General features: G+C 40.0%; 1 protein-coding gene across 1 annotated transcript in view; it reads right to left on the bottom strand.

Moving 5' to 3' along the window:
• Positions 1 to 11,038: 11,038 nt before the first annotated feature.
• The window catches only part of LOC117664633 (keratin, type I cytoskeletal 23-like), a 31,345-nt gene continuing 19,564 nt past the window's right edge, over positions 11,039 to 22,819 (bottom strand). The window contains exons 4-8 of the mRNA XM_034415747.3: positions 22,170 to 22,331; positions 19,742 to 19,867; positions 12,832 to 13,052; positions 12,259 to 12,281; positions 11,039 to 11,348 (exon numbers count right to left, since the gene is read on the bottom strand). Coding sequence (XP_034271638.1) covers positions 11,248 to 11,348; positions 12,259 to 12,281; positions 12,832 to 13,052; positions 19,742 to 19,867; positions 22,170 to 22,331 — 633 coding nt within the window. The 3' untranslated portion in view covers positions 11,039 to 11,247. The remainder of the gene's footprint in view (positions 11,349 to 12,258; positions 12,282 to 12,831; positions 13,053 to 19,741; positions 19,868 to 22,169; positions 22,332 to 22,819) is intronic.

Raw genomic sequence — 22,819 nt, 5'->3', positions numbered from 1 at the left:
TGAGTATTTTATAGAAATTAGGAGAAGGCAAAATGGCAAAATGGTTTTCCTCTTATTAGAAATCTGATTAAAATTGACAGAGTTGATAGTTGAAAGAATCTTAGGGCATGTTTGACACACAGATTTTCACAACAGTAATTGTGAAATGTGTAAGTAGGTTCTAATTTACACCCGTGTCTCTTAGCAGTTCCTCTGCTCCATCATCTATACTTCAGGATTATACCTTTATAGAGGACCTTCCTATTTATCAAAGGCCTTGGAAGGGCTTACATGATCACAACTCTCTCTCCTTCACAGGCATAATTACTCCTGACAAATGCATTGTGGTAAACTTGACCAAGAAGATAGAGTGAATATTATTTGTTCCCTCCATACAGTAGTACCACCAAGTCAGTATTCTGAGACAAAAGGTAAGGAACATACTTATCAGAATGAGCAAAAGCACACACAGTTTGAGGTAAATAAAGTCATGCCACACAGAGGGGAGAGAGCTACCCTTATTGTAATGCAGTCAATTTTGTGAAATCAGAAATAAACCAATCAGCTGTATAGCGTCTGAAAACCAGTAGATTAATTGGAATGTTAAAAAAGATGCTTTGCAATATGCAGAAAAGCAATACATATAAAGCACCACATTAAAATAGCTGCATTTTTCCATGTACTCACTCATTCTGTATTATCACTTGTAAATGGATTGATCAAACTGTCTCTAAATCAAAAATTCATATGAATATTATCTATGTCAATTGTCTTCATAGCATGGGCTGGGATTTATTCTGAGTAATCCATTTCAGTCTTTTCAGTAGAGAGCAGTTTTTTGCCCAGTGAATAAATACAGGTAGTCCTTGACCTACGACCACAATTGAGCCCAACATTTATGTTGCTAAATGAGACATTTGTTAAATGAGTTTTGCCCCATTTTACGACCTTTTTGGCATAGTTGTTAAGTGAATCATTGCAGGTAGCCTCATGGAACATCTCTGTTCTCTTCTCTACTCACCATGTGCAGGAGCTGGGAAGAATTGTATCATCTTCATCTGTCTGCTCCAGCTATCCATGTAGTTCCTGTTCAGGTAGTCCTAGACCTATGACCACAACTGAGCTCAAAATTTATGTTGCTAAGATGGTAAGTGAATTTTGCTCATTTCATGGCCTTTCTTGCCACAGGTGTTAAATGAATCACTGCAGTTGTTAAGTTAGTAACATGGTTATTAAATGAAATGGTTTCCACATTGACTTTGCTTGTCAGAAGGTTGCAAAAGGAGATCACATGACCCTGGGATACTGTAACCATCATAAATGTGAGCCAGTTGCCAAGTGTCCAAAGTTTGATCACATGACCATGGAAATGCCGCAATGGAAAAACAGTCATAAGTCACTTTTCAGTGCCATCATAACTTTGAACAGTCCCTAAATTAATGGTTCTAAGTTGAGGACTACCTATATTTGATCAGCATGGTCTCCTGAGACTAACAATTCACAGTTTCAGCTGGAGCAGCTTCATCACATGCAAATCAGAACCTATCATTACACTTTCTGCATTAATTTATCATGGTAATCTCCCATCCCCAAAATCTCTTTTGATCTTTTAATGTATTTGAACCTGTATGTTTTCACATCTGTTCCATTTCCTATGGTAACTAATGAAATAAGCTGTGATCCACAAGGGCTTATGTGATAATATATCTGTGATCTTTAAAGTGTCATAAATTATTAATCTTTTAAATAACCGGTTTGACTTGCTTAGCTCAGATGTAATGTTATTCATAAATTCTATTGTATCTTCAGCATTTTATTGTCTTAACATTTTACAACTGATAAACCCTAAAAGTCTTGTTTCTGAGCCATCTGAACTGAACCTGGCAAACATATAGTTTTGGAGCCTGATATATCAGATTCCTGAGAGATTACAAAAGAAGCAAATTATGATGCAGTGAATATTGGGTTCCATGAATATTGCTTTAATGTGTTGCATTGAAGAAACATTTTGTGGGGGAGGTGTTGAAAGAAACTCATGACTCAGTAATTGAACCTGAAACCTACATTATATTCTTTTTTTCATTCTACCTTAGCTGCTTCTAGTTCTATAGTGTTGTTAAGGAACTCAATTATTGTTTTGCTCCTTTCATTTTCATCCAACTCATATAAACAAGTGCAACCTTTATATTTATATAGCTCTGTTCATTTAATGTTTTGTTTCTGAGAATCTGTCACCCTCCTATATTGGCATCTTAACAGCCAATGGAGGCTGGTAACTAGCTGAAATTTTATATGGTGTTCTTTCTTGTGACATTATTGAGAAATTGCCTTTATTTTATTATTTTTTTAAAAAACTTGTTATTTTGCCCTGTCCATTAGAAACTCTTATGATGAAATCTAGAGAATGCCAAAATTCTCTGTTGTTGTAGTAAGTCAATGAGCAATTGTATAGTTTGCTGTATAGACCAATATGGATGTTATTATATAGCAGTGGTTCTCAACCTGTGGTTTATGGATCCCTGGGAGGGCCATGATGTCAATACAGGGGATCACTAAAGCTTGAAGAAATGTTATGATTTAAATCTTAAGTTAAGTCTTGGAAGTCCGTAGCCATAATCCATGGCCACAAAATGTATTTAAAGGAGGTCTGTGGTGAAGAAATGGTTGAGAACCACTTCCATTATAGTGTTTCTAGCAAAATGAGAAATTGCATGAAATCAAATTCAATATCTACCCCTTCTAAACATACAGGATAAAATATAACTTCTTCTTGAGACCATTTTCACCATAAGCACTTTTTACCTTTGGTGAGGGAGAGTGAAGCCCTTTGCTTTGTTCCTGTCTGGTTTATTATTCTCTCCACAAACTTTGCATTTTACTCCTCACAAATCTCTAATTATTTCTATTAATACTTTCTTGATTCTTTTATTGTTGGTGGCTCAGCAGACTGATAGCATTGTGATTAACACCAGCTGTCTGCAACTACTGTAAGTTCGAATCTCACCAGGCTCAAGGTTGACTCAGCCTTCCATCCTTTCTAAGGTAGGTAAATTGAGGACCCAGTTTGTGGAGGCAATAAGCTGACTTTGTATAAATATACAAAAGTATGAAGGCTATTGCTTAATGCATTGTAAGCCGCCCTGAGTCTCCGGAGAAGGGCGGCATATAAATCAAATTTAAAAAAAAAATGTTTTACAACTCATTTATTACACTTCTTATTTTTAGAAATTGGCTTTGAAATGATAACTTCAAAAAAGTCCCATATTTCAACATTGTCCATCCAGTAATCTTGAAAGGATTGCAATAGTTTTCAGGCCGTATTTCAATTATGGAACATTTGCTGTGAAATCAGGTAACTAATGTTTTGTCTGTAATTAATTGTTGCATTATTTCCTGAGAGCAGAGCAGTCATCTGCTTCCATAAGTCTCTTGAGAGCTTTGTTTGTGAACAAGGCCCTTACTATGATTGGGATACAGGGAGTTCCCTAGCAACAGCCTTGAATGATGAACCAGCACAGAAAGATAAATGAACCAAACCAAAGCTGTGGTGCACATACCTTTGTAATAGGATGAAAGACCTGTGTATCCATTGCCACTTTAAATTTCATACAAATAAACTATACTTATTTAGTACACCAGATGGTTAGTAATTAGTTATTTAGATTCTTAATTATTTGAGAATGTAGAATTAGCTATATTAGACTTTAATTTTGCTAAGTGTCAAAATATATGTCAAGCAGTTAAAATATTTACTACTTTTTGCTTCCTGTTTTGCAGATCAATTTATATGATACTGTCATTTGGTGAGAGGAACTATCTGTGTCTATGTTCTAAAGATACAAATCTCTTTCCCACTAACAGCATTGTTAGTAAATAGGCCAGTGTGTGGGAGTGATATTTTTCTCCCTTTTTTCCCACAAAAGTGGTAAAAAAGAAATCCTGTTCTATTACCAGAAATCATAACATACATATTTTAACCCTTAACTAACAGAGGAAACCTTCATAAATTTTCATTTTTCATTTTTTTAAAAAATTATCTTTAGTCCCATCAAATAGTGTGCCACAAATTTATTTCTTATCATTTTCTCTGTCTGTTTCCAGAAAGAGCTTGAGCAATTCCTCTTTGTCTCTTCTCTTCTCTGTATGGAGCTAAACATGAGTGATCCTTGTCTTCTCCTTAACCCAGAGAGGAGTTCCAAAGAACTGATCCCTTTACAGGCTCCTATTTTAGTCAAGTTTGTCAGTTCTACAAAAAGAATAATGCTGAGGCTGTCATGCTGACCTGAGAGCTGCACTTTGCTTCTGTGAAATACTTTATACCTCAGAAGTAAGACTGGGTTGATCTTACTTAGTGAACATATAATGATGTGATGCACTTCATCAAGGTGTTTCTTGTAAGGCGCAACAGAAACCTATTTTGACTATAGACATGCCAGAGAAGACCTTAGAAGTGATGTTAAATAAAACAGTATAATCATTATTTTAAGATGAGACTCTGTTGCTTCATGAAGCAGTTTTGAAAGGAGTGCTTTGTCAAAGCAAAACACCCTTTTGTGTTTTGTCAGAGTATTTTTGCTAGTTGCTATTTCCCATAGTTGAAATACAATGTAATGCAACAGGTACTCAAGGTGTGTCCTGTCTTAAGTAGGCTTCTTTTTTCTAAAGAGAATGTTTAGGGTGAAAGAAACACTCTTGAACTTGGCTGTAATTCCATGGGAGACCAGAAGTTTTGCTTGAATTACAAATTATTTCAAAATTATATCCTTGGTGCTAAAAGTTGATGTCCATGTATCTCCTTCTAAGACTGAAGGATATTATTGAGGACTCCAGGCCTAAACATATCAGTTCCAGACTCCAAAAGATAGTTTACCTGTAATTTTAGGCAAATCATATTACTTTCCACTTCCCTGTAGAAGTAAGAATACATCAGGTGTTTCACTGAAATTCTTGTCTTAATGGTTAGCTCCAGGCTGAGCTGAAAAAAATTGAGGTCCATTGAGTCATAAAAGATGCCTCACATATGAAAATATATGTAACATTATTATGTGGCTTCGCCTCCTGTCCTTTTGTAATTGTTTTGCTGATAGCTAATTCCTATAGAAGCAGATAGCTGAGAATGCATTTATGAATTGTTGAATCATTGTTGAAGTGAGATAATGTCTGTAATTCTTTAATCATAGCATAGAGATTTAAATATACAAAGAAATACTGCACAACATATGTACAATGAGATTGCTGGAGCCCTCTCAGTGCACTCCCCCAACACAATACAACTCACAATATAATCTCAAGAAGACCATAGAAATCATATAGAAGTTTTTTAAAAAAATTTTCAGAAAGTGGGCAAGTTCTTTGATATCAATTCTGAAATATTTATAATCCTATTAACACTGGTGATAGGAATGTGAAGTCATTTGTAATCCATGCAACATGTTTTCTGCTACTGAACTACAACCCAACTTTCAAACTCTATCATAGTTTCCTACCTTTCCAAGAGCTATAGTGGCGCAGTGGTTAGAATGCAGTATTGCAGGCTAACTCTGCTTTCCCACTGCCAGGAATTCGATCCTGATCAGCTCGAGGTTGACTCAGTCTTCCCGTCCTTCTGAGGTCAGTAAAATGAGAACCCAGATTATTGGGGAGTAATATGCTGACTCTGTTACCCACTTAGACGGGCCTATAAAGCATTATGAAGTGGTATGTAAGTCTAAGTACTATTTATATTGCTATCTCAAATGTTCCCTTTGAAACATCAAACTGAGGGGAAACAACTTCCTTAGGGGATTACATTATCATTGTGTATTGGATCATGACTACCCAAGCTAATCAAAATTAGTCTCTAACTAGCAGGATTTTTCCATCACAGAAGTAAAAAAAATAAAGGAAGCAGTAAGTGTAAAATAGGTCCTTGGAAGTCTCTGCTTTAATTCTCATTCTAGTCATGAACTGATGAAGTAGTTTTCAGTTATTTGTTGTTTCTCAGGTTTAGGGTTTCTCTTCCCACAAAAAGTATAAATAATCCTGGCTTAATGTACAGGGCTTTTGTAATGATTACTTAGATAATCTGCTTGTTGGCAGACCTTAAACTTCTCAAGTATCAATAGTTTGTAATCCCAAGCATTTGTTCTGACATATATTTAAAAAAACCTTGGTGCTTTCCATGTAATAGAAAATAAGTATGTAAATTCCTTCCTGGGTTAATTGTGTTTATAGAGCACAGGCATGGATGCTATCAGGGCTGAGTAAGCAGCAAGGTATGAAAGTCAATTGATTACGTTTCTTTTGCAAGGCACTAAGCTCTGAGTGAGACTAAGACCATTTTGCATTTACAGTCAGGAAGTAAAATCATTTTGGATCTAGATTTGATGTTTCACTGATCTGAAATTGTTATCTATATTAGTCTGCATATTTCTGATTCTTTTAAACCAGTGTTCCAACATTTGTAGCATGCCTCTTAACTGTACTCTTTAAGGCTTGAATATCTACTCTGGAGTCCTGCCATCCTGGCACCACTTTGTTCCTACTAGGTGTTATGTAATTATAAGGCTGTTGGAACAAAGTAGCCTCTGCCTTGTAAATGGGCATCCAGAAAACAGGTATGAGCACAGATACCATGTTTTCCCGAAAATAAGACCCTGTCATATATTTTTTTGAACCCTGAAAAAAACGCTTGGCAGTGAATGGTGCAGTTTTTTTCCAAGAGACTGGTGGATTATTCTGGCAGAGTTTCCCTTCCCTTCAAGCATCATTTGCCAGCAAGGAAAAGCAACAATCTATTGCTCTCCTTAGTGTGTAGTGAATGGAAAACACAGAAAGATGCTTAGAATGGCTAGTTTAGTCACATGTCAAGTTGCCCAACTAATGGATCATCTTTTCAGAAGTAATATGTATCTACCTACCGTGTTTCCCAGAAAATAAGACCCTGTATTATATTTTTGGGAACCCCGAAATAAGCGATTGGCCTTATTTTTGGGGAGGTCTTATTATTTTGTGGCGCATGGAGCAAGATGGGGCTCCTCTTGCCGTCTTATCTGATTTCTAGCTCTGCGTTTAATTATTTTCAGGGAGGGCTTATTTTCGGGGGGAGGCTTATTTTAGTGCATGCACTCAAAAGTCCAATTCGACTTATTATCAGGGGATGTCTTATTTTTGGTGAAACAGGGTAGTCAGTCCTCAATTTACTTATTTATTAGGCTTGTTTTCCGCTTGTCTCACCTAGAAATAATCATTCATTTAACAAATATTCGAAGTTACAACAGCACTGAAAAAAGTGATTTACAACAGATCTTCACACTTATAACCATCACAGCATGCCCGCGTGATCAAAATTTGGGCACTTAGCAATATATTTTTGATTTAATGTTGCAGCATTCCAGGACATTTGATTCTATTGTGACCTTCCCAGCCAGCTTCAGAGAATCAAAATCAATGTGAGTTAATGACCACATGATTCACTTAACAACTGCAGTAATTCACTTAACAATCATGTCATTAAGAGTCATAAACCTGGGCACAACTCACTTAACAACTGATTTGCCTAGCTATGGAAACTCAGGCCCCAATTGTGGTGATAAGTTGGAGTTTATTGTATCTGTTCTCTAGCTGGCGAAATAAAGGGAGTTGTTCATTCCCAGTTCTATGTTTATTTTTCGGTTTATCCAATTAAGGCAGATTAAATTGAGGTATCAGGCTAGGGAAAGTTGAAGTGGATTGCATTGGAGTGGATAATTGATTTGACTAATGTTGGATTAGTTCAAGAATAGATGTCAACTCCCCACCCATAACTGCACAGGAAACAGAATCTGCTATTCAACAGCTTCTGCTTTGTTATAAAAATATATAACCTCTGAACATTGTACAAAGTCTTTATCTCACAGATGTCATCACATTGGATAATCCAGTAAAGCAAAGTGAAATACCATATAAGGATTTGGTTGCTGTGTAAATATCTTATTCCAGTTAACTCAAAACATTTTCTAATAAATGGTGATTTTAGTTGTGGAAAGAATAAAAATAAGAAGAAAGTAGATAATGAGTGACATTGCTCCATCTCTGGAAATTGAATTTCTTTTAGGGCTAGATAAATCTGGGAATATTACTTTTCAGGATTCCGTATGCTTCCAAAACAAAAAGTAATGCTTAAATGAGGTCAAACTCTAGATTACTTAAATTTGCAAATGACTCTGTTTTACAATCAGCTTTGTCACTTTAGTGCACACCTAATTATAAAATTCATAAAATATAGATTGAGGGTGAGGGGGCATGTTGCTTAACTTTTTAAGAAATATATAAGTTATCTCCTAACATGGGTGCATCTTAACAGATGGGTTGGACTAGAAGACTTCTAAGGTCTCGTCCAACTCTGTTATTCTGTTATATCAGGAACTGATAGTTTTTGGTATAGAAAGAGGTCCTTTTGTTTATTTTTAAATTCATTCTACCCCATTTTCACATCAGTTGGAATAAAAGTGTTATTTGTTTATTTGTTGTTTGTTTTTACCATTTTCATGGCTACCCATCCTGTTATAGCAATTCTACATAGCTTATATATTGACCACTGTTATAATTGTTGTAAATCTTTTTGGAGTTTTATTAACTAACTAACTAAATAAATAAATAAATAAGGTCTAAATAAATCACTTCCATTTGATGAACCACGAACAGTCTATAGACAGCTAACCAAGACTCACATAATTGATCCCTGTGCCTCTCAATTGCAATGCATGAGGCCAAAAAAAAAAAAAAAAGCTTTTTAACACCTTATGGGAGGTACATAGGGTGAGAGGTAGATTTTGGCAGGACAGAGGGGCGGAGACCTCGAACCAAAAGACAGGCTCTGTGACAGATAAGGCACTACTTTAACAGAGAGGATCTGGAGAATGTTCATCCTGCTAGATCTGCAGGGTGAGCAGAAATATTTGGAGATAATGTTGTATAGAGTATTGGAGATGCTAAACCAGCACCTTGAAATGCACTTGGATGGTCAGGAGGACCACTTGCCAAGGAGTCGGGTTACATGAATGTAGCATCTTGTGCTCAACACTGCCTGCATTGCCTCATTCTGTATCATTTTGGGTTGTTTAATTTTCCAATGCAGTTTGCCAATGTGTGCATCTGTGTTTGTATGTATGTGTCTATATAATTATAATGTGTATATAGGTGTGTGCATATTGGTAAGATATGTATAAAAATGTACATATTCATAAAAATTAAATAACCTGTTTTGTATTAGGGAAAGTTCTTTTCAAAATCTATTCAGGAAATATTATAAGCAAAATGTGTATGGAGGAATCCACTCCCAAATTCATAAATAAAAAATAGAACAAAGTAATTTGAAAAGAAAAATGCCTACCTGGGTAAACCAGATTTGCAAAAATAAGAACTGGAAGAAAAAAAAATATTTGACATCTCTTTAAGATAACTTTCTATAGTCTAATCACTCCAGATGTCAACATTTCCTTATCATATTCATTATAGACAATATAAAGTTGTTAGGTTTTTAAAAATAAATTCTTGCTCGATTTGGGAAAGTTCTCCAGAAGTATGGACTTCATCTCTCACAATTATTGGCAATGACCATGCTGGCTTTGAATTCTGGGAGTTGGACTACATGCACCTAGAGGTGCTAAAGTTGGGAACTGCTGATAGGCAATCTAACTTTCTGATTATCTGCCTTGTAGTCTCATGCTCTTTCTCTGCCATTATTTTTCCTTTAATGGCATGTGTATATGTATATGAATAATGTTACAGCATTAGGAAACCAGGCCAATTTTAATTTACCTGAATGGGTAGGTTCTGGGTATTAATCTGAAAGAATAGATCATTTCACCCAGTGTTATCTATCTGGTATTACCAGTTCTCCTCAGAAAACATTAGGTAATCCATTCAAGGTTTTTCGGAATCTTCCTTGTGCAACTAGAAGTTGCAGTCATGAACTGGTCTTGACATGTTCAGTGAAAGAACTGGTTTATGGAGGTACATTTTGCTGCCCTTTTATGGGCAACTTTAAAAACCATAAACTCAGCTTCCATGGAACCCTAGTTTTCTCCCTCCCAAACACTGGGAGGGGCATAAAAATGATTTTATTCCACAGCATGCTAAAAAGGGAAAGGTCAGGGTGGTCTCTTTCTGAAACAAGCCTTTGTGGTAATTCTTGGGAAAATAAAAGGGTTATTTGTTTTGGACATTCAGGAGTTGCATTCTCTCTAAAATGTAATTAAAGTCATTTATGTTAAGAATTATTTGAAAGAGGGCTTAGAAAGCCCTTCTTTATCGGAAGTTGGATGGCCATTTTCAGAAATGTTGCTTTTTCCTCCTACATTGTAGATTCTGCTTTCAATACAACTAAATGACCTCCACGTTCTCCACCTATCCATAACATTCCCTGATTCCATATGTAAGATATTTTGAGAGTGTAAATAATCACTAGTATAAGGAGAATATGCAGTATGCTGTAATCATCTAAGCAAGACATTTGATTTATGCAACAAATCCCTATGAAGCCTGTGTTTGGGCAGTAGTTCCCCACTGATCTCCTGGGGGGGTGGAATAAACTTTTCTCCTTCCAATGCCAGTTCCTGCTAATCAAGGTTCGGTGTAATGTATGATTAAGCAATTGGAAGCAGCAAAAGGCAAAAAGATGACCATCAAAAAGGTTACTACAGAAGAACTGTTTATTGTTCTTTGGGTATAGAGGTCTAGCCATTATTAAGGTATCTCTAATGGATAGTTCTTAGCTTCATATATGTATGGATGTACCAGAATCAATTGATTTGTCTTTATCACATTTCAGCATTTATGTCAATATAAAACAGCCCTACCTCCAGAATCTCTCAACCTTTTACCAAATTTTCTCTCTTGAATATACTAGAAAATTTACTCATGTCTAGGAAAATTTTGGACAAGTAATACACCTCTTGCTTTTCTATACATATTCTAGTGATAAATAACTTGCCAGGTATTCTTCTAGTGATACAACTGTGCAGCATTTGCTCATGGAATGAGGAAAGTTCTTTGATGGTCAAACTTAGATACTCCAATTACTGGGAACCAGAATAAATTAATGATACTATTATTTATTTTGAGGTTTTAAAGAAGCACGATACAACAGAAGATGGAGAATTATTTGCATTCATATTAAATTACATATGGATGAAAGATTGAGAAAAAGAATTCAGGATCCCCAAAGAACGTATATAGAATGTTTTCATTAAATAGTCAAATCTGTATATGATTTGCAGCTAAGTAAATTTTCCTTCACATTGGAAATCATGCCTGCCGTTTGATCTCAGTAGTATGTGTAGAGACTACCTCTCCGTCCACAGTCTCTTGCACAATTTTCTTCAGGTTTTGATTGCTTGATCTGTGTTCTGGAAAAAAATTGGTCATGTATTAGGAGAGAAGCATCGTTATACAATTAATTTTGTAAATATGCTTGAGACTAAACTATGGTGTGATGGGATTAACAAACAGTTGGGTATAACTTCCCAGTTATAGAAATGTAATACCGAAATGCAGACACAAACCCAAATAGATGGAATAGATTGAAAATGCAACATGTTTGCAACTCACAATCATAGTACTGTAGGATGCATATACTGTAGTTGTGAGAGCCATTTTACCCAACTGTGAACATGAATAGATTGCTAATGATAATATAATGCTAAAAGAAGAACCATGATGGATTGTTGAAAAAACATATTGATCAACATCTTGTTTCCACAGTGGCTTAACAGATAACTCTAGGAATACTTTTAATCTTGCAAGATTCTATTAATATAACCTTACAATAAAGATAGAGCTAGTATTCATTCTTGTGCTTCTAATCGGACTATTTTAAAGGTTAACACTAGTCTTGCAAGTCTGAAAGTATTTTCCCCTTTTTTTCTTTTACTGTCCAGAAAATTAGGAAAGGTTTCTCAAAGGTACTTTTTCAAGAGCCAACTAGACAAGAGACGAAGTCCAGTTTCCTTTTGAAAAAGCTCCTTTGGGACAACCATGACCAGGATGACTGAGAATCTCCGTAGACATTTAGGGAAGGTCTCTTTTACATGATGGTTGTCAAGTCAGCAGTTCATCCTTCTGTCGCCCAGGCTCATTCCCACATATCATCACATTTGGTTTCCAGCAATGAGTATTTTGCAGCTTGCTACTTTTCATCCTGAAATATTCATCATGATTGGCAGCTGATGATAGCTTTAATCTTATATTCATGTACTAATCCTCTTCTAAAGCTGTCTGAGACTTTTCCTACAAAAATAGAATCTAGATTATATTTACCTCTAAGGCTTGTGCCGGTCTTCCTGTGAAATAATAAAAGCAATATCAATAAAAATGGTCTGTACAAATCTGTTCCATGTCATTCTTAAGATTGTTCACAGAACCTTTTTGCTTCAAATCCGAAGTATTGTAAAGCCCTAATTTCTTATCCTTAACAGCTGCATCAAAAAACACAATTCTTTCCAGGCTGGAAATCGCTTCTACACTATTTCTAAAATGAATGCTAATTCTAAAATATTTCTTAATTTAAAACAAAACAAAACAGGAATCCCTTTAAAAGAAATAGATCAACTGTGACAGGAAGAAAGGCTTAAAATCTCTTGAGAACTGACTCATCATGCCAAAATCTTGTGACAGAACACTTGGACAATTCTTTGGGTGTCTGGTCATTACACAAGGGTGTATGAAAAAGGGTTGTGGTCCTTCAGAATGCTTTTTACTTGGAAAGGATAGCATTTGCCCCCTATGTATTTTGATCTCAAATTGCTTTCAGAATTGTTTCTTCACTAGCTTCAATTTTTAGATTATAAATTTGTTATTTCCTTTTTCTGCTTGAGGTTGACTGTGTCTTACCAATCAACATCACCATCCAGAAGCTGGCGGTAAGTAGAAATTTCCCTCTCCAGACGTGTTTTTATTCCGAAGAGGACCTTGTACTGATTATTTTGATACTTGATATCATGTCGAAATTTGCTGAGCTCTTCTTCACATTTTTTGATGAGGTGTTGGATACTTTGAAGCTGGAAAGCATAGCGAGCCTTGGTTTCTCCCAAATTGTTTTCTAGGGCAAATTTCTGAAAGAACGAAACATGTCAACAGTGTTATATTTTCAAACTGTGTTCTGCAACGCAGAAACCAAGAAATACCCTTATTTGCTGGATATGTGTAAATGAAATTGTTTGTCTGTAGCAGTGTTGAAATCATATATTTATATTTTGTCTATAGGTTTATTATTATTTATGCAGAGTGGAGAGATATTTACTTTTCCCTTCCTATCCTGGCTTCCTTTCCTCTCTATTTAAATCTAAAAAGTAAAGAGCTTGAAGCAATAACTTGCTTTTCAAACTGCCATATTAATTAGTGTTGGTATGATTTACTCATTGTCTGATTGCACAATTTTTGCTTATGGAGAATGATTATCTCCCCCTCACTCCCCGCTTTTTTTTTCTTTTTTTTTTCTTTTTTTTTTTTCTTTAGTGTTTATGGTGGCCTACAATTGCCCCAGGCCAGTATCTGGAATATTTTATTTTATTAGTCCTTTTATGATAGTTCAGTTTCTCAGGAGGGATTAATATATAATAAGAAAACTGAAGTAATAATCTATAGTACCTGTACAGAATCCCTTTTTCTTCCCTGCTATTTAATCACACCACCATATTTTGTGCATTTAACCCAGAAAGGCAAATTCCTACTCTTCTAGGATATCTCTTTCAGGGGCACTGACACCTCAGAATAGTTCTCTCTTTAAAATCCTATGATTTTAAAAGGACTTGGGGCTCTTTAAAAGCTTATATCCATTCAGCTGTAAAATCTTTTTAGCAGAAATCGGAATCCTACAATAGATCCAATAGTAGAAGCATTGCCAATGAGACTTCTGCCTGTCATGCAACAATGAAATGACAGGGAAAGTGAAAAGTACATCTTGGACTTTCTTACTTCTGGATCTACCAGACACCTTAAAAAATGTACTATGCTATTCAAAGGTCTGTTTCAACAAGAATGAGCAAGCTATGTTGCCAGCCTCCACCCACCCACCCCAAATTTGCTGAACTAGACCTCCTCTATGCTTTAGCATTGGTGGATGGGGAAGGGGTCACCAGTTTTCCAGAAGACAATTTGCACACCTATTTTAGAACTTACATTTCTATAAGGATAAAAATAATGCTACAGATCAGAATCTCAAGAGCTGTGACTTTCTATCCCAAGAATGGTACAGAAAACCTGTCTTGATACCGTAACACTGTTATGGTTAATTGTATTCTCCATGAAGGTGATAGATTATCTCTAAGAATGCTATTGATTAATTGACTGATTGATTGATCACATTGATTGAACCTTCTGCGCATGCCCAAGATGGCGGATTTGAGCTGAGACGCTCCCGGGAGAAAGGGGCGATTCCTGGCATTTTGGGGACCGCGGGGGCAAATTTGATCATCCTGGCCCCCAGTCCTAGTGAAAGGGGCTTCCTCCCAGCATATAGAGGGTTTTCTCGCCCTCCGGAACACCAGGACTGAGGAGATACGGCCGTCAGAAGGCGCCGCGGGGTGGTGGCAGCAACAGCTGTTCAGCGGTGCTTCCCCCCCCCACTATGGTCGGCGGCGGTCGGGACGGCGGCGGCAGCCTTGCAGCAGCGGCGGCGGTGAAATGGGGGTCTCCCCGGCTCTCCGGTCTCTCTGGGGTCTTTTTAAGGCCCCTGGCGTGTCTGGAGCGTGGTGGGAGCCTCGGTGGAGACGGCGGCGGCTGCGGCACTGGTGCCTACGAGGCTTGGACTGCCTTGGACGCTGGTGGAGGCGAGGGGGCAGCAGCCGAACGTGGGGAGAGGCAAATTGCCAACAGCCCGGACCTGTCAGGGGCTGGCTCTACGGACCCATTTCCTGGCCGAATCCGGAGGCCCCCCCTGAATTGGGGCTGCAGACTGGGGATAAAAATGACTAAAGACCAGGGAGTGGGAGAGGCTGGAGGATGGCTGAGGGCTGGCCGTGGGCTGCCTCGGGCCATATCCTCCCCCCCTTTTTTGGCTTGTGTAGGCCTTATTATAGTCATTACCCCAGCTGCCTTTTGCCTCGTAAGCCACTTTTTCCATCTTTCTGGGTGTCATCGAACTCTGCCCCTGGTCTTACTATCTTCTTTTGCCTTCTGGACTGGCCTGTTCCATCCGCCCCGGACTATATGACAAACAGACAGCTTGAAGTGGGTTCCCAGGGAGTCTGGGTTACTACTACCATCCCTATCAGAGGGGACAGCTTTTGAACTTCTCCATAGCACATTCCATCTGGCCTGACATCGTGAGAGGATGTCTGGGAGGAACATCCCCTAGATTTATCGGAATGGCATGGGACTCCTCCCACTGTCGTGAGAGGACAGTGGAGTCGTTACCCACGTTTTTGTTGCTGCCTTTTGTCCTCAGGACCTTTAGACTTTATGGAACCCTGGCCAGACGCCATTTTCACCCTTTCCCATTTTGTGGATGTATTCAACCATTGAGCTTCTTGCGCTGCGAGACTCCCCCCTCTCGCAGGTTTGGCCCTCCACATTATCGAGGGCCTACCTCAATGACGGGCTTTGGAACCCAGAGAGGTGGCATGCCGCGAAGAGGGGGTTGAGGGGTTTTTAAGTAAATTGGGTAAATTTTTAAGGGGTCCCGGGGGGGGAGGGAAAAATTGGAACTAGGGTTGTGGGTTTGGGGGAAGACCCACCAAGGGGAGGGTCAGGCCTGGCCACTATGCACGGCGGAGGGGATGGGGGATCCGGAGGTGATGGGGGGGGTCGAGCTTGTCCAGATTGTGCTTCTATCATCGGTACTGTGAGTGGGAGGGGTAGATATGGCGGGAGTAGGGGGCCATATCATGTTAAGGGAGCGCGCACCCGCTGTCTTCGAGCGGTAGCGTGCTCCGGCCCCCAAGGCTCCACCCGTTCTCCAGGTTGTACGGACCCTCAGAGCCCGGGCCTTCGACTGATGTTGTGCAACGCCAGGTCCGTAATACATAAAGCCCCCCTCATTTGTGATCTGGTTCAGGAGGGGGGAGCGGACCTGGCGGGTATTACGGAGACCTGGTTGGGCCCGGAGGGAGGGGTCCCTCTGGTAGAAATGTGCCCACCAGGCTTCCTGGCATTCCATCAGCCGAGGTCACAGGGGAGGGGCGGGGGAGTAGTGGTTACTATTAGAGAAGGCCTTAGGCCGAGGGAGACCACTGTTCCTCAGACGGCCGGTTGTGAGACCCTCCTTGTGAAGTGGGGTCATGGGGTTCAGAGGGGTTTGCTGATCACGTACCTGGCTCCCTGCCACGTGGCAGCAGCCCTGCCCGAGCTACTCAACGTTATCGCCGCGGTGGCGGTTGATACCCCCAGACTAATGGTCATGGGGGATTTCAACCTGCCGTCCGTGGGTGAGATGTCTGAGGTGGCTCGGGAGTTCATGGCTTCCATGACGGCTATGGATCTGACCCAACTAATTCATGGCCCTACGCACATGGGGGGAAACACACTGGACCTGATTTTTGTCTCTGGACAGTGGCTGAGTGATCTCGAGATAGGGGACATAGTCATCGAGCCCTTGTCATGGTCAGATCACTCTCTCCTTCGCCTTGACCTTCGAACCGCTGCACCCCGCCGCAGGGAGGCGGAACCGATGAGATGGTACCGCCCCAGGCGCCTGATGGAACCTGATAGGTTCCAGACGGAGCTTGGGCCAATTCCTGAGGTTCTGGCTCATGCCTCGACTGGAGACCTAGTGGCCGCCTGGGATAGGGCGGCCGCTGGAGCTCTGGACCGAGTCGTGCCTTTGCGGCCTCTGACCGGCGTCGATCTCACCTGGCTCCTTGGTTTACTGAGGAGCTGAGGGAGATGAAGCGCCGGAAAAGACGCCTAGAGATTAGTTGGAGGGCCAGTCGTACTGAATCTGACCGGACACTGGTAAGATCTCATATTAAGAATTACCTAGTGGCAATAAAAGCAGCAAAATGCACTTATCTTGCTGCTCTTATTGCGTCATCAGATAACCACCCGGCCGCCCTGTTTAGGGTGACCCGCTCCCTGCTCCACCAGGAAGCGAGGGAGGACCCCTTGGAGGGAAGAGCCGAGGATTTTGTTCAGTATCTGTATGACAAAATCACTCAGATTCGGGAAGATCTGGACTCTGACTGGGTAGATCCAGCGGGGATGACGGGGGCAGGTCCTGAGAATGTTATCTGGGATGAGTTTGATTCTGTGACCCCTGAGGACGTGGACAGGATTCTGGGTAGACTGAATGCGACCACATGTTTGTTGGACCCGTGCCCCTCCTGGTTAGTGCTGGCTTCCCGGGAGGTGACGCGAGGCTGGCTCCAGGGGATTATAAATGCTTCATTGGGTGAGGGTGTCTTTCCCGCCGCCTTGAAAGAGGTGGTGGTGAGACCTCTCCTCAAGAAGCCTTCCCTGGACCCGGCAACATTGGCTAACTATCGTCCAGTCTCCAACCTTCGCTTTGTGGCGAAGGTTGTTGAGAGTGTGGTTGCCCGACAGCTTCCCCGGTACCTGGATGAAACGACGTATCTAGATCCGTTCCAGTCGGGTTTCAGGCCTGGGTACAGCACGGAAACGGCATTGGTCGCGTTGGTGGATGATCTCTGGAGGGCTCGGGACAGAGGTTGTTCCTCTGTCCTGGTCCTATTAGATCTCTCAGCGGCTTTTGATACCATCGACCATGGTATCATGCTGCACCGGTTGGAAGTGTTGGGGGTGGGAGGCACCGTATTACGGTGGTTCTCCTCCTTTCTCTCCGACCGGTCGCAGTCTGTGTTGACAGGGGGGCAGAGGTCGACCCCGAGGCCCCTTATATGTGGGGTGCCACAAGGATCGGTCCTCTCGCCCCTTCTGTTCAACATTTATGTGAAGCTGCTGGGTGAGATCATCCGTGGTTTCGGGGTGGAGTACCATCAGTACGCTGATGACACCCAGCTGTACATCTCCACCCCAGACCACCCCAACGATGCCCTTGAAGTGATGTCCCGGTGCCTGGAGGCCGTGCGGATCTGGATGGGGAGGAACAGGCTCAGGCTCAACCCATCCAAGACCGAGTGGCTGTGGTTTCCGACGTCCTGATATAGTCAGCTGGTGCCATCACTGACTATTGGGGGTGAAGCATTAGCCCCCACGGAGAGGGTTCGCAACTTGGGTGTCCTCCTGGATTCACGGCTGTCTTTAGAAGAGCACTTGACGGCCGTGACCGGGAGGATTTTTCATCAGGTTCACCTGATTCGCCAGTTGCGTCCCTTTCTGGATCGGGACTCGTTACGCACGGTCACTCATGCCCTCGTCACCTCCCGTCTGGACTATTGTAACGCTCTCTACATGGGGCTCCCCTTGAGGAGCACTCGGAGGCTCCAACTGGCGCAGAGTGCGGCCGCGCGGGTGGTGATGGGAGCAACGTGGTGCTCCCATGTAACGCCTCTCCTGCGCGAGCTGCACTGGCTCCCGGTGGTCTTCCGAGTGCGCTTCAAGGTCTTGGTTATCACCTTCAAAGCGCTCCATGGCTTAGGACCTGGCTATTTACGGGACCGCCTGCTGCCACCAATAGCCTCCCACCGACCAGTACGCTCCCATAGAGAGGGGCTCCTCCGGGTGCCGTCGGCCAAACAATGTCGACTGGCGGCCCCCAGGGGGAGAGCCTTCTCTGTGGGGGCACCTACGATCTGGAACGAGCTCCCCCCGGAGATACGGAGGATTCCGGATCTGCGTACCTTCCGTCGCGCACTTAAGACGTTTTTATTCCATCAAGCTGGCCTGACCTAAACTTTTCCTCTTTTAAATGGAATTTTAAATTTGGTTTTAATTTATTGGGGTTTTAAAATGTCTCAGCCAAATTTATTTAATTAGTTTTATCTCTATTTTAAATTTTGTATTTACATGTTTTATTTTATGGCTGTTCACCGCCCTGAGTCCTTCGGGAGTAGGGCGGTATACAAATTTAATAATAAAAAAATAAAATAAAAAAAAATTTATTCGACTGCCCATCTCACCAGAATTGTCAAGTGACAATGCTATTTTATTTATTTATTTACTATACTGATATTCTTCCTTACGTTCAGTAGGGCATATATAGCTCTCCCTCCTGCCCCCCCCTTTTTTCCCTATAGTAACAATCTATAGCAGGTATAGTAGTAACAAAATAGTAGGTTGGACTGAGAGAGAATGACCAGCCAAAGTCATCAAGTGAACTGCCATGGCAGCTAAGGATAGATCTAGTCACTATACTATATTGGCTGTCCATGTTCATAGGCTATGCATTTGTTTATATCAAATGCTGAGACAAATATAGGAAGGCTTACATTTGCATGTCTTATTTCTGAACTTCTAAAGGCATCTGCTGGCTGTAAACTGTTTGATGGTCTTTGATCTGATTTTGCAAATCTGTTTTTATTTGCCTTGCAATTAAAGGAAAAAAGGGCATACCATCTGGATATAAATGATCCAACTGAAGGCATTCATATGGATCCACCCGGAAACAGTAATGCATTTGATTGAAAAATATCTGCTCTTTCCCCTCCATCTACAGATTCCCAGGAAAATCAAACCATAAATGCTTTATAGAAAACCAAAGTACAATATGGATGGACAGATTAAGTTTATAACGATGTTTACCAAAGTGGTGTTTTCAGACATACTGTATTACAACTTCCATAATGGCCACTATGGACAAATATTTTGAGAGTTGTACTCTCTGTCTGGTAGACATCATGTTTGAATTAGAAGATTAGAAAAGAATAATCCTGTCTAAGGGTATCACCTTATTTAGTTCTGTCTGGAAATCAATTTCCAGGGTTTGCAGTGTGCGATTCAGCTCACAGATTTCTTTCTGGGTGTTTTGTAGTTCTTCCTGGTTGTTTTGCCCCTCTAAAGATTCATTTCCGATCTGTGTGAACATAAAAAAAAGTAAATGAAGGAATTATTTAAACCTAGCCAAAAATAGAATTCTGCACACAGTTTTATAGCAAGACACTGAGTGTATAATTTCTATGCTATGAGTGATGGCAGCACTCCTATTGAGAAACTCCATCACAGGAGTTCTTTTTTTTTTTTTTATACACTTTATTGGTTTTTTTTTTACACAAATAAAATATAATAACAATTCTGTTTGACATCGGATTCGCAGTGTTTATACATATTTACCTGAAAGAATATCTGGTTTCATTTATATTATACATTTCTAATTAATTTCTGTACCTTTCACTCCTTCCTTAATTCTATCATTTATCCATTCGTACCATCTTCCCCACACCGTATCATAATCTGAATTTTCATCATCATTTATCTCGTGTGTTAATTTACTTATCTCTGCACACTCTAGTATTTTGTTGATTATAAGGTCGTCTGGTGGTGGGTCTTTCTTTTTCCAGTATTGAGCGTACGCCAGTCTGGCAGCTGTAGTTATGTGTATTAGGAGGTGGACCTTTTCCTTTCCATACCCTTTCTTTACCATTCCCAGGAGAAATATTTCTGGAATCAAATCGATTTCTTCTTTAATTATGTCTTTCAACCATCTCCGAATTTTGCTCCAGTATCTTTTTGCTTCGGGGCATGTCCACCACATATGAAAGAAGGTGCCCTGACCATGGCCACATTTCCAACAATTTGGGTGCACATTGGGGAACATCTTTGCTAATCTTGCGGGTGCTAAATGCCACCTATGGAGCATTTTATAATGATTTTCTTTGTATGTGGCTGCTCTAGTTAATTTATAGTTTTTATTCCAGGCCTCTTCCCATTCATTAAAATTCAAACTGTGCCCAATGTTACTCACCCATGCTCTCAATTGGTTTCTGATTGTAACCTCATCTCTGTCTTCATCTAATAAGTAATTATATAGCTTGGCCAACGCTTTTTTCCCTGGTCCCATCAAAATTTTGTCTAATCCGTTGTTTCCTAATTCTAAGCCATACTCATCCTTATCTTTCTGGTATCTTGATTTTATTTGCAGGTAAGTCCACCAATCTAAGGTTATACCTTGGTCTCTCAAGGTATCATTTGATTTAAGGTTTCCCCCTCCGTCGACGATATCTTTGAATCTACACAGTTTCTCCATTCCCCACCTGTTGGGGTAAATCAATGCCTCTGCCATAGAGAGCCAATTTGGGACTTTTGAGTAATATCTCTGCCTAATCCCCGCCCACGTTTGTATTAGGGAGTCCCTGATTTTATGCCTATGAAAGTAGGTTTTCTTTTTCTTGTCTTTGTCCCATAGATACGCATGCCACCCTCTCTGTAGGTCATGGCCTTCTAGTGTTAGGATTCTCTTGTTCTCCAAAGTGATCCATTCTCTTATCCATATCAGTTTTGCTGCTCTGTAATACGTTTCCCAATTCGGGAGTCCAAATCCTCCCACATTCCTTTTTTCCTGTAAGATTTTGAGTGAAATCCTCGATTTTTTCCCCTCCCAAACAAATTCCCTAATATTCTTATTTAATTCTAAAAAAAATTTTTTCTCTAAGATCACTGGTAAATTTTGGTACAGAAATAGAATCTTGGGGAGGATGTTCATCTTAATTGCCGCAATTTTGCCTATAAGTGACAATTTAATCCTTTTCCATCTATCCAAATCTTGTTTTAATTTATTAATTAATGGGGTATAGTTATCTTCTTTTAGAGATGAATACCTTTTGGTTAGCCAGATTCATCACAGGAGTTCTTACAAGATGTCTTCTTTTAAATGAAAATGTGAGAATTCAGAGAGTTGCCAACTGCCACAGAAATGGTTTGTACAGCTCTGGGAATAATTTTAGTGGTATACATATTCCATCCATGAGAAATTTGCCTCAAATCTTTTTTTTAATAAATCTTGAAAACAAGATGTCTTTCAACAATCTCAAGAAGAACTTAGTAGTTAAAAGGCAGAATAATTTCTCAGTAATATAATAGTCTTTACGCAATATACACATGGAATATATGAAAATTGGACATCGGCATATTGATACTTGCTAGTGTTAGGATATAGAGGAAGCATTAAATGTTAGGAAGATCAGATGTCATGTGAGAAGGCTTTCTTTTAGATCAAGAAGTGGTGTTTCTTAATTCTACATATATTATCAGACATCTTGTTTGTACATTTCAAATGGGTGTGAAACCTTTGTTCCTTGAGACCACTCCTCTTGTAGAGAACTACAGTATCAAAGTTATAATCCTACATAATTTCTCCATCTTGTTTTCTGAAAGGATACCTGTTGTTGGAACCAAGAATCAAGACTTTGGCGGTTTTTTTCAATTATAGCTTCATAATCCGCTCTTATCCCTGCCAGGATCTTGGACAAATCTTCTTGTGGAGTTTTGTTCACCTTCACATTCACTTTAAAGTCTTTGGATGCGCCATGTGCCTGCATATTCTGTGTATGAAAAAATGAAGAAAAACCTCAGCAAAACCTTTTCAAAATATGTATAATAAAAGTATTCTGCTATCTGAGGCAAACAGCAAATAATGGAGGGAGACAACTGGAGGGAGGCTTCAAACATTGCATATTTATAAAAAGATTTTGTGATATCAGAAGTTTATTTTTTCCAACTCTTAACGGAAGATGCTTCTTTTTCTCACATCTGCTATATCCTAGATTTGCATTGTGATCTATCCTACCTCCATTCTTTTCTGATTGGTGCATTTAACCTCACCAGGATTCCTTCTTTTGTAATTGTCACTCTAATTATTTGTGTTCATGTACTCTGGAGTAAGGTTTCCCACACTGTGAGCTGTATCTCTCTTCTGGAGGTGCAACAGAGTCCAGAGGATGTACAAAGAATATAGATAGTCCACTTACGATCAGTCACTTAGTAACCATCTGAAGTTACAACAGACCTCCCCACAACTTATGCCTCAGAT

The sequence above is a fragment of the Pantherophis guttatus genome, chromosome 4 (assembly GCF_059756535.1).
Source record: "Pantherophis guttatus breed Tessera chromosome 4, ASM5975653v1, whole genome shotgun sequence".
Lineage (NCBI taxonomy): Eukaryota > Metazoa > Chordata > Lepidosauria > Squamata > Colubridae > Pantherophis > Pantherophis guttatus.
This window is presented reverse-complemented; position numbering and strand designations above follow the sequence as displayed.